At 40.8% G+C, this 12,122-nt stretch overlaps 1 protein-coding gene across 8 annotated transcripts in view; it reads right to left on the bottom strand.

The window, feature by feature from the left end:
* bcor (BCL6 corepressor) overlaps nt 1–12,122 on the bottom strand; it is a 381,173-nt gene that overhangs the window by 45,133 nt on the left and 323,918 nt on the right. For 7 of the 8 annotated variants that reach the window (XM_038802129.1, XM_038802122.1, XM_038802121.1 and 4 more), the window contains 3 exons: nt 11,219–11,275; nt 10,622–10,802; nt 5,229–5,306 (listed from right to left, as the gene is read on the bottom strand). In XM_038802129.1, the coding sequence (XP_038658057.1) occupies nt 5,229–5,306; nt 10,622–10,802; nt 11,219–11,275 (316 nt within the window). The remainder of the gene's footprint in view (nt 1–5,228; nt 5,307–10,621; nt 10,803–11,218; nt 11,276–12,122) is intronic. The other variant, XM_038802123.1, reaches the window with a different exon arrangement.

Here is a 12,122-nt window from a genome sequence, read left to right as displayed (position 1 = left end):
AATGGTGAAGCAATGAAAACTGCATATCCGTAAGAGGCCAGAATTAGATGTTGGGCGTGATTTAATGGGAACATTTCTAAGTGTCACTTTGGGCACGTGTGGCGGGGTGTTTCTCGCTGTGTTGGCGAGATCTCAGCCAGTATTTAATGCCACTTAGTGCTGGAAATTAGCCCCCATGGGAATCTCGCTATTACTGCTGTCTCAGCGTCTGATTCACCAGTCTCACACTTCATTGGATCGTTACTAACAAGGGGGAACTGCTTTGAAACACTCCACTCACTCCAAGTCAACCCGCAAGCATGGTAGTGCGCAGACCTGCTCCACGCTTTGGGGATGGCAGTCTGGACAGGCTTCTTGACACGGTGAATGAGAGACAGAGGACATCCTATACCCACAAGGGGGTCTGGGGGCCAGAAGCAAGGCCACCATTAATGCCTGGGAAGCAGTGGCTGTCAGTGTGGGCAGCATGACCAGGAGGACCAGTGTTGGAAGAAGGCCAAAGGCCTCCACTGAGATGCAAGGGTAAGTAACCACCTCTCTCCTGGCATCAGTTCTGCCTGCCACCCCCCTAATTCCCAAACCCCTACTCAATGCCCCCTCTTTGTCCTCGCAGGATAACATTGGGGGTGGGGGAAGTGAAGGAAGGAGGGGAGGGTGTGAGCTGATGGACAAAGCCTCATCCTCTGGGTATTCCGGACCCGTGCCGCTGTCTGTCCTCCATCCTCCTCCTGGTCCGCCTCCTCCTCCACCTTAGACAAGGCCACATGTCCTTCCCCTCCTCCAGCATGTCACCCCGCTGCTGCCTCAGGTTATGGAGAGCACAGCAGACCACACAGTGGGAGACCCTTTGGGGGCAGCGTACCACCAGAGCAGAACCATGATTGGAACTGCATTTTCAGCAGTCCAATACACAACTCAATGACAGCACGGATGGCAACATGGGCCGCATTATATCGGGTCACAGACCTCTTTACTGTTGGCATCACCCAGGACCTCAGCGGGAACCCTTTAAACCCCAGGAGCCAATGTGTCATCCTGGGGTGGTCCTTGAAGGCACCAGGGATCTTGGAGTGTCCCAGGATGTAGCTGTCAATCACGCTTCCTCGTGATCTGAGGCGTTGGTTGCACATGAGAAGAACATTCAGGGAGTGGAACCCCTTCATGTTAATGAAGGGCACTCCCTGATGCCCAGAAGGACACATGCATGCCATCAAATACTCCTTGGACCTGGGGCATTCCAGCAATGGCAAAAAAGTCTGCAGCGCGGGCATCTTGATAAGGAGCCAATTAATTCCCGGGAGCCCATTGCATTCAACTTCAATCTCGCTAATGAGATGGAAATTAATGCAAATTAGGGTTAATGATACGTTCGCCATACTTGGGCAAGGCCTGGAACTCGAAAGCAGGCCTGTTAAATAGCAAATTGATTTGCGCCTGGCACAAATCTCGATTTTGGCCTTTCCTGTTAACAGCACGTCGGCTGCAGGGAGTCACTGAGATAGGGCGAGGCAAGATCATGGAGCGATTTGAAAACAAGGATGAGAACTTTTTTTTTTTTTTAAAGTGTTGCTTAACTGGGAGCCAATGTAGGTCAGTAAGTATAAAGTTGATGGGTTAGCAGGACTTAGTGCAAGTTAAGATATGAATGGTAAAGTTTTAAATTACCTCAAGTTTACAGCAGGTAGAGTATAGGAGGCCAGGCACTAATGAGTAAGTTAAGTCTACAGGGTTTCAGCAAATAAGCTGAGGCAGGGGTGGAGGTGAAATATGGAGTTTTAGTGTTGGAATGAATATGGTCCAACATGCATTATGGGGTCCCGCAGAACACCAAGTTTGAAAACAGTCTGCTGTAGTTGTAGACCGTGGTCTGGAAGGAAGGATGGAATTGGTGGCTGGCAGCAGGGTTTGTGGTGGGGACTGAAAACATGGGCTTTGGTGTTCACAAACTTTAGTTGGAGGATATTTCTGCTTATCCAACACTATAGAAAAGCAGTTTGATAATGTAGAGACAATGGAAGGATGTGTGAAGTGATGGCAGGTTAGATCCAAGTGTCATCAGCATACATTTAAAAAAATAAATAGATTTAGAGTACCCATTTCATTTTTTCAATAAAGGGGCAATTTAGCGTGTCCAATCCACCTACCCTGCACATCTTTTTGGGTTGAGGGGGCAAAACCCGCGCAAACACGGGAGAATGTGCAAACTTCACATGGACAGTGACCAGAGCGATCGAACCTGGGACCTCGGCGCCGTGAGGCTGCAGTGCTACCATTGCGCCACCATGCTGCCCCGCATACATGTGCAACATGACACTGTTTTCCACTAACGTCACTGAGAGGCAGCAGATGGATGAGAAATAGGAGGAGGCAAAGGATATATCCTTTGGAGACGAAGGTAACTGTCTGGGGGCAAAGAGAAGCCATTTCAGTGATTCTCTAACACTAGCAAAGAATGAAACTAGCCAAGTGCAGTCATAGAATCATAGAATTTATAGTGCAGAAGGAGGCCTTTCGGCCCATTGAGTCTGCACTGGCTCTTAGAAAGAGCACCCTACATAAGCCCACGCCTAACCCTATCCCCATAACTCAGCAACCCCACTTAACCTTTTTGGACACTAAGGGCAATCCACCTAATCTGTACATCTTTGGACTGTGGGAGAAAGCCAGAGCACGTGGAGGAAACCCACGCAGACACGGGGAGAACATGCAGACTCCGCACAGGCAGTGACCCAAGCCAGGAATCGAACCTGGGACCCTGGAGCTGTGAAGCAATTGTGCTAACCATTGTGCTACAGTGCTATTACTCCTGCAGGAGTCACCTCCCACAGCTAGACAACAGCGAGTAGGCTTGAAGGAGGATGATGTGGTCAACTATGTGAAATGCCGCAGACAGGTCAAGAAGAATTAGATTTATTGTCACGTGTACCGAGGTACAGTTAAAAGTATTGTTCTGTGTACAGTCCAGGCACGTAATTCCATACATGAAAAACATAGAACACCTGATAAATATACAAAGTAAATACATCGACATTAGCTGAAGCATACTGAATGTGGAGCTACAACAGTAGAGAATCTGCATCCAGACAGCAGTTCAGTCCATAAGACGGTCGTTCAGGAGTCTGGCAACAGCGGCGAAGAAACTGTTTTTGAATCTTTTGGTGCCTGTTCTCAGACTTTTGTATCTTCTGCCTGATTAAAGAGGTTGGAAGAGAGAATAACCTGGGTCATTATGCTACTATCTCCCCAAGGTAGCGGGAAGTGCAGACAGTCAATGGTTGGGAGGTGGGTTCACTGGGCTGTGTGCATGACTCTCTGTGGTTTCTTATGGTCTAGAACTGAGCAGTTGCCATACCAGGCTATGATGCAGCCAGATAGGATGCTTTCTATGGTGCATCCATAAAAGGTTGGTAAGAGTCAATGTGGACATGCCGAATTTCCTTAATTTCCGGAGGACGTATAGCCACTGTTATGCTTTCTTGGTCGTAGACAATAAAGACAAGGAAATATAGTTTTGCTATGTCAAGAGTGACATAGGATGTAATTTCTGACTTTGACCAGAGCATTTTCAGTGGTGTGGGAGAAATGAAACCTAAATAAAGGAATTTAAACATGGAAGTCCAGGCAATAGGATTTTAAAATGGACAGGGAAATTGAGAAATGGAGTGGCAAAATTGATTAAAGACACAATAAAAAGGTAGAAGGATATCAAGAAAGGTTATCAGGTAGTGGAATTGCCTGATTGGATAAAGTGACTTGGTTGAAGGTATATAAAGAGTTGTAGGTGCAATTTTGCGCCATTGGTTAGGATGAGACAGTTAGGAAACAGTTAGGAGTGCATAAAGATAGATCTTTAAAAATAAAAGTTTTTAATGTGGAATCCTAAGAGCAAAAATTATCCATTTTTCTATGCGCAATGAATGGGAAAAGATGTATCGTACATCTGCACAGGCATTGCTTACATCACAAAAACAGAATATGTGAGAGATAGGCAACAGGCCATGTAACATGCCAAGAAAACATGAGATAGTTGAGGTGTCAAGCAGAAAACATTTCCTCCGAATTGAAAGATATTGCAGCTGAACAGCATTTAAAAAGAAATAATGGAAATCACAAAAGGAAAAGAAAGACACAAAACCACACAAGCACACCCAGGAAAAGACATAGAAAGACCTGTACAATGCTCATGTGGAGATTAGGGAATAGCTGAAATGCAGATGCGATACCCTCAAGCAACAAAATAGCATGAGAGAAATCAAAGAAACAAAATACATATCTTATGGGGAGCATAGGAGGAGCTCAAGAGGTTTTAGGGAATAACGTAAAGCTGACAAAGTGGAGAAAGTTCCCACAGCCCGTTGAAAGATAAATGTAAGTTGACACTCTGTCACTGTTGGAATATTGCGAGTGGTTTTTAGGACCCCATCATAGAAAAGGTGCATGATAGATTTACTATAACACTTCCAGGAGTAAGGGCATATAGCTAGCTGTAAGAGACTTGAAAAAACAGAATTGTATTAACTACAAGGAAGAAGGTTAAGCTGTGGTATAACGCAAATGTTCAAATTTTTAAACAGCTTTAGGAGGTAATTAATGAAAGATTATTTGGACTAGTCAGGTAACAAGTGGTATAAATTGAGGATTAGTATTAGAAGCATAAATTAAAGTTGGGAACATTTTTTCCCACATAAAGTTTATTACACTAACCGTCACAATATTGCAATAGACTATTAAATCTAAATCATGGTAAACATTTCAAGAAAAATATCAAGGGTACAAGGAAAGAACAAGGAGGTGGGATTACAGATAGCTCCAGTGTAGAGGGACAGCAGCAGTGGCACAGGGTTGCAGGCCAAGCTTCTCCCTTGCTGACACATGTAAAATTCTAGATTTTATGGGCAGGTGATGGATCTTTACAATTATTTCAGAACTAAAGAATAATGATTTCAGATGTGGAAAGGTGCCTGCTTTGTTTAGTTCTTGTTATGCAAGGTGCATATTCTCCAAAACAATGATAGTTAGCTGTAGAACATAACATTGCACATTATGGAAATTAAAAACATTAGCTCCCATAGGAACACATTCACAATTTAAGTACAAAATTACAAAAAGTTTCGAGTCCAAGCAGAATTTTTTTCTTTGCTAAATTAATAATGCCTTAATTAGGATGAAAGTGTATCAAGACTTAAATGTCTTAACCCTTTCTCTGCAACAGCAGAATGTGTACATACCAGACTGGTTTTGTGTTTGCACTTTCAGAAGAAATGGAATGAAATCTCGGAATCCATTCTTTTGTTTCTTGTGGAAAGCTAATTTAAAAGAAATAAAATGAAAAGTACAGTTTTGGTTGGTCAAAAAATCAATTTATCAGATACAATCATAATTCAAACCCATAATATTATTCAGTGCTAATCGATCAACTAACCACAATACGTTGGCAAGAAGCAGCACGGTGACGCTGTGGTTAGCATGGCTGCCTCACGGCGCCAAGGACCCGGGTTCGATTCCGGCCCCGGGTCACTGTCCACGTGAAGTTTGCACATTCTCCCCGTGTCTGCGTGGGTCTTACCCCCACAACCCAAAGATATGCAGGGTAGGTGAATTGACCATATCTTTTTATTAAAATAGTAAAAAATATACACAAGGCCAAACAGTACAAACACTAATTTTGTGTTGGAGAAACAGGGTCCTACCCTCCTCAGTACCAACGTAAGGGAAGGGGAGGGTAGGGTACTCTGATTATTAAAACAGTTCACAACACAGATTTTTTTGCTCTTTTAATAAATTTAGAGTACCCAATTCATTTTTTCAATTAAGGGGGAATTTAGCGTGGCCAATCCACATCTTTAGGTTGTGAGGGCAAAACCCACGCAAACACGGAGAGAATGTGCAAACTCCACACGGACAGTGACCCAGAGCCGGGGTCGAACCTGGGACCTCGGCGCTGTGATGCAACAATGATAACCACTGCACCACCGTGCTGCCCCAGTTCACAACTCAGTTGTGCAAAAGACAAATGGTACAAGCACTAAACTTTGCGCTGGAGAGACCAGATACCCTCGCCTCTGTACCAACAGAAGGGATAGGAAGGGGGTGTGGTGGGGAGGGAGTCGGGGTGTTGGTGGAGGGGGGCCCAATAGAACACTGCCAGAACTATCTACGGAGGCAGAAGAAGAATTATGATGTGTCAGATTACGGGAGTCCCCCAGAGGGGGTGAGGGGCCATGCTAAATTACCCCTTAATTGGGGGGAAAAAATTATATTTTAAAAAACAAATGCGATGGCAGCATATAAGATCAGAAATTACTGTTTATGTTATTAAAGTATGAATGCTTGATGCATTTGTATAATGCTTCTGATTTACTGTTTCACAGAAGCATCAACCTTTTTAAGATGAATGAGTTAATGCTTGTATTATAAAGTGAATGTCGGAATTTTCTTTGAATGTATTAAAACACTTGTTTGCTCACATCACCAACGGGGATTTTAAGTTTTGTTGCTCAAATTTTATTTATGTGCTCCTGTTTTCCTCGATTATACATTCAAAGATATTACAGCAGGATTCATTGGATGATGATCTGAAGTGAGAATCTGAACGTATTTCTCTTCCATTCATGAACACAACTTATTAGGCTATTAAGCTATACAGTCTAAGGAGTCTACAGTTTGATTCTTGGTCTGTGTTGTGTTAGTTAAACCAGTTGAGCCATATCCCTAAGCTAGGATTGTTGGAAAGTACAGGTATGTGCACATTGGCTGAGGACAGGTGTAAGCTTATGTGCAATGGTCCGCTGTGATCTACTAGTTTGTCAACACTTATTGCTTAGGCTCATACTTAAAGAATGGTCATGAATTAGGCAAGGACTACCAGCACCACCCAGACAGTAATGTACCATACATAGGTGAGTTTGGAAAAACAGAACTTCTTACAACATAAATCTAAAACTGGTGCTGCTGTAAATAGTATACAATATAGTGTTATCAGTAGTACTGAAGATTTCTGACCAACACATGACAATCACTTGTATAACAGTGAATTATTTGTGGTTGCTTAAATTACCTAATCACAGCTAACAAGAATCATATGACACATGGCACATCCCCTAATTTATCACTATGTGGTGTACCATGGAAATACTCCACATCATTGTTGTCATGGTAATAGCTTCAATTCACCACAGCAACCAGGCAGTTTCATTACTGGTCTTTCACTGTCAGATGATTGGCAGGTGAATAAGTAGACTAACAGGGAATTGAAGTGTCAACTACTAATGCAGCAGCATTAATGAATGACCTTGTGAAGAGAGAACCTATTGGCTGAAATGATCACTGAGACAAGTCACCTTTCTCATGGAGCATTAAAAACTATATGATAGAACAAGACACTGAATGGAGCATTAAAAACTATATATGATAGAACAAGACACTGAAATACTATCAGTGGTAACCATACAACTTCTGAATTACTGGAGATTAAATACAGAGGCAGTTGGCCTTGAAAAACAGCGGATTTAACAACAGAACGATAATGAATATATCATTAATTCTGTAGTCTCAGCAATCGTGTTATTTCACAAATCAGAGCTTGTTTACACGTTTCAAGTAAAGTTGACCAAATCAGCAAAAGATGAAGAAAATTTTAACACAAGTGAGTTTTGGCCAAAGCATTAATGAGAATATTTCCGACAATCTTTAATGCTAGTTTAAGATTGAGTTCACCAAATCAGGCCCTTTGACAAAACTGGCCCCGTCCCCATGAGGAGATTGTGAGATTCTGTCGATTGCGTTGGTGAGAGAAGGCATTAGCAGGCACTTTTTTTTCCAATTAAGGGGCAATTTAGCGTGGCCAATCCACCTATCCTACACGTCTTTGGGTTGTGGGGTCGAGACCCACACAGACACGGGGAGAATATGCAAACTCCACATGGACAGTGACCCAGGGCCGGAATCGAACCTGGGTCCTCGGTGCAATGAGGCGGCAGTGCTAACCATTGTGCCACTGTGCTGCCCATAGAAGATACTTTTTTAAGTTTCTCATGTCAAAAAGTATTTAATTTATTAAGAAACTGTTTACACAGGGCAGCACGGTGGCACAGTGGTTAGCATTGCTGCCTACGGCGCTGAGGATCCGGGTTCGAATCTCGACCCAGGATCACTGTCCGTGAGGAGTTTGCACATTCTCCCAGTGTTTGTGTGGGTTTCACCCTCACAGCCCAAAAGATGTGCAGGGTAGGTGGATTGGTCACGCTAAATTGCCCCTTAATTGGAAAAAATAATTGGGTACTCTAAATTTTTTTTTAAAAACTGTTCACACCAATAAAGCTAGTAGACGATTCAGTAAACCTCTTTTTTAAATAAACTTAGAGTACCCAATTATTTTTTTCCAATTAAGGGGTAATTTACTGTGGCCAATCCACCTAACCTGCACATCTTTGGGTTGTGTGGGTGAAACCCACGCAGACACGGGGAGAACGTGCAGACACGGGGAGAACGTGCAAACTCCACACAGACAGTGACCCGGGGCCAGAATCGAACCTAGGTCCTCAGCGCTGTAGGCAGCAGTGCTAACCACTTTGCCACCGTGCCGCCCATCAGTAACCCTCTTTAATGTCATTTTTTGGTGATTTAAAATAGTCAGATGGAGGAATGTACACTTTTACTGTACCAGATTACCATCTTAAATGCATCAACAAATACATTTTAATGGAAAGAAAGGATAAATGCGTGCATTCTATAACACTATCAAATTGTTGGTTCATGAATGATTTCATTGAATCTTGAACTGTACCTTAACCAGTAATTTTGAATTTCCTGGTTACGTCCAAAATGTAAACTCTACATTTATATTTTTAAACAGGACTCTCCAATAATCCAACTGTATGATGTTACAGCTGATCAATGGTTTCTAACTGACAATGATCTTGAAATCACATACAAGTGTTTCCAAATGCCTTCATTTACTACCAAAACTAGTGGATTAAAGAGTTTTGAGATGAATGAGACACGATTTGTTTGCCACTGTTGTACAGTGTAATTTCATATTCAGTAGCCGAAAATCATGATTGCTGAACTTTCCTAGGAAGTTTACTTTTGATGCTACCACTGCTTGTATTTAAAAATTCACTCAATTTCAAAACAATCCAAATATTATGGCAGCTATCAGTCTCAACTGCAGACAAGTTAGTAAAACAGGCCAGGATGCAGCACAGCCGTGAAGCGCTTCAAGTGTCACCAAATAGCAGGCTGCAATTAAGTAGTTTCAGGACAATTCTTCTAGGTCATGTATGTACATTTAAGTTACCATTATTTCGGATGTGTATAGAAATAAGCCACAATGTTGGTGGTTTCGGAGTACTTGCTGACAAATGAGAATGCATCATATGTTAGGGAAATTATTAGGACAAGCAATGATAATCGTTAAAAGCAAATTACTGCGGATGCTGGAATCTGAAACAAAAAGAAAATGCTGGAAAATCTCAGCAGGTCTGGCAGCATCTGTAGCTTTGACAAAGGGTCATCTAGACTCAAAACGTTACCTCTTTTCTCTCCCTACAGATGCTGCCAGACCGGCTGAGATTTTCCAGCATTTTCATTTTGGCAATGATAATCGTTAATATAAGAGATAGCTGTTCAAGACAACATTGGATAGGGTCTTATAGAGCAGATTTGTAAGTAACAATAATAAATATTGTTGATTTTGTTTTCCTCCAGCATGGTCCTGTGAGAGTGGTTTTATGGTTTACAGTTACAAAGCAGGGAGTATTTATTTGAAAATAAAAAGCTATTTTAAAAAGTGGGCAGGTATAATGATATAAGTCAATAAGTTCTATTTTCTTGTCTTCAGTTGCCAGGTTATTTACCTCTGGAATTTGATCCTGAAAACACTGCCTCACTAATTTTCTTTCCTTCTTCAAGGCACTCCTTAAAGCTTCTGTCATCTGCCATAATATCTCCCATGTGTCTCTGTCAAATTTTGTTTGATAATGCTCCTGTGAAGCACCTTGGGACTTTTTACTGCATAAATTGTGCTATGTAAATGCTAGCTGTTGTTTTATTATAATACGGGTTATAATATTTGACTGTATAATAAATATCCCACCATAGTTACGTGAAACTTGATGAAATTCTAAGAAGCACAGCACAGATATGCTGCTCAAAAAAATATTTTCTGTACAATGTGAAAAATATCAGAACATCAAGGTCACTGATTTAAAAGCCTAATTCACGACACTTTAATTTTAACTATGAAATTCCTACATATTTGGCTGAATAAAGTTCACATCTTCTCAATTGTTGCTGAATGTTATTGTCCAAGTAGCTATAATAGATCCTAAAATGTTATATACTATTGTAGATCTGCAATGTCCACACCGAATATAACTTCATTAGCAAAATAAATAAGCAGCTCTAACCACTTCATTCTTCCATTTTGTAGAAAGTTTTGGAGAGATACTATACTTTTCATCATATCAGTCAAGTTATCAAGGTAATGAATGATTTGACATTTATCAATAAGAAAATGAGTTCATGGGAATTTAAGTGCACTAATCATCACTAGAAATTATAGTCAGAATTTTTAATGTGTAAATAATCACTTAACATTGTAACTGCTGATATCACTCACATTCATCAAAATGTTCTACTGAAGTATTCTCTTCTTCTGAATCTCCCTTTGACTTCTTTTCATTCTTCCCAGTGTAGATTTTGCTCTCTGTGTCACTTAATTTGCTGTCCTCTAATGAGTCTTCAGATACTCTATCATCCCGTTGCTTCATCTCAAGCTCAGAGAAACGCATCATAGCACGCTAGAACCATAAATGAAAAGATGAAATAATGACATAGTCTATTAGTAATACTTAATCAATGGTATCAAATTTGTCTTATTTTCATCCCTGTACTGTACGTCCGTTGAAAGGTTTTCTAAAACACTGAACAGTGTTCTTAAGTTGTACTGATGAACTATTTAATAAAATGAACAGCTATAGTGTCCCCATGAAAAAGGGAGAATGTTGTATGTTACCAAAAAAAAATCAGTATATTTCTGTTGCACACAATCCTGAAACATGCTGGAGAGTTTCAACACAACACGAAGGAAGTAGTTTGTACACTCATCTTGGGGTCCACATCTATTGGCTCACTGCCCAAACTTTGTTAATGAAAATCATTTAACAGTTCTTTTCATTTTAGTTAAAATAATCTGAGAAAAATCTTAAGAACTGACCTCACAGTAAGCAGCAGGCTGATATAAAATACTGTCCTCTTGTGATAATCCTTCCATCTATTCAATTAAAATGATCACTCAGTGGGGAACTTTTTCATTCATTTTTACAGACATAAACCAATATTTCACAATAAGAATGAAAATCAAGTGGCTTATCACCTATCAAAAATATGTGTAAACCTGCAATGTTTACTGAAGATCTTACAAACAATAAACGCATATAGAATGTTGAGTACAAATGTGTGAAAAAAAAAGCAAAGAAGCATGAATTGGAAGGAATTCACCTTGTTCATACCACAGCAGGTGGACGCACACATATATAACGTCACTACTACAGGGGGAAGGTTTATCTTGTGGACCTACTGACCATGATGTCACTAATTGGTTTCACCTCTGCATACTTCCTGGTTTATAGCTATAGTGCAAGAGCAATAACAGCAGACAATGTCTAACAATTGAGCATGCTACAGAAATATAGAATAAGGTGTCCATTGAGATGAGTTACAAATGTGTATCCAGTTCCAAAATTCATTTGAATTGAACAGCACAACCATGAATACAAAAGGCAAAGCAAAAACGTGACAGTGTTCAAGTCTATAGCACATTCCTGGACCAAACTTTTTTTTAAAAAACACACGCGCATTAATTTTCCCCCACTTTCTTTCTTGAAAACATGTGTTGAATTGGGATGAATTGACTATACAGAAAAAGATCACTGATAATGAGAAACAAAGGGAGTGTAATCTTAATGGCGCAAAATCACAAGACTGCTGACAAAAGGTGCAACATTTTCGAGACAAGCCAAAACATTACATGGGTACAGTGGCCTAGTGTTCTGACAATGGACTAGCAACCAGCAAGTCTTGAGTTCAATTCCATCATGATAATTTGAGAAACTGAATCC

Source organism: Scyliorhinus canicula, chromosome 7 (genome assembly GCF_902713615.1).
Source record: "Scyliorhinus canicula chromosome 7, sScyCan1.1, whole genome shotgun sequence".
NCBI lineage: Eukaryota > Metazoa > Chordata > Chondrichthyes > Carcharhiniformes > Scyliorhinidae > Scyliorhinus > Scyliorhinus canicula.
Note: the sequence above shows the minus strand (reverse complement) of the source record. Positions and strands in the feature narration are given on the sequence as shown.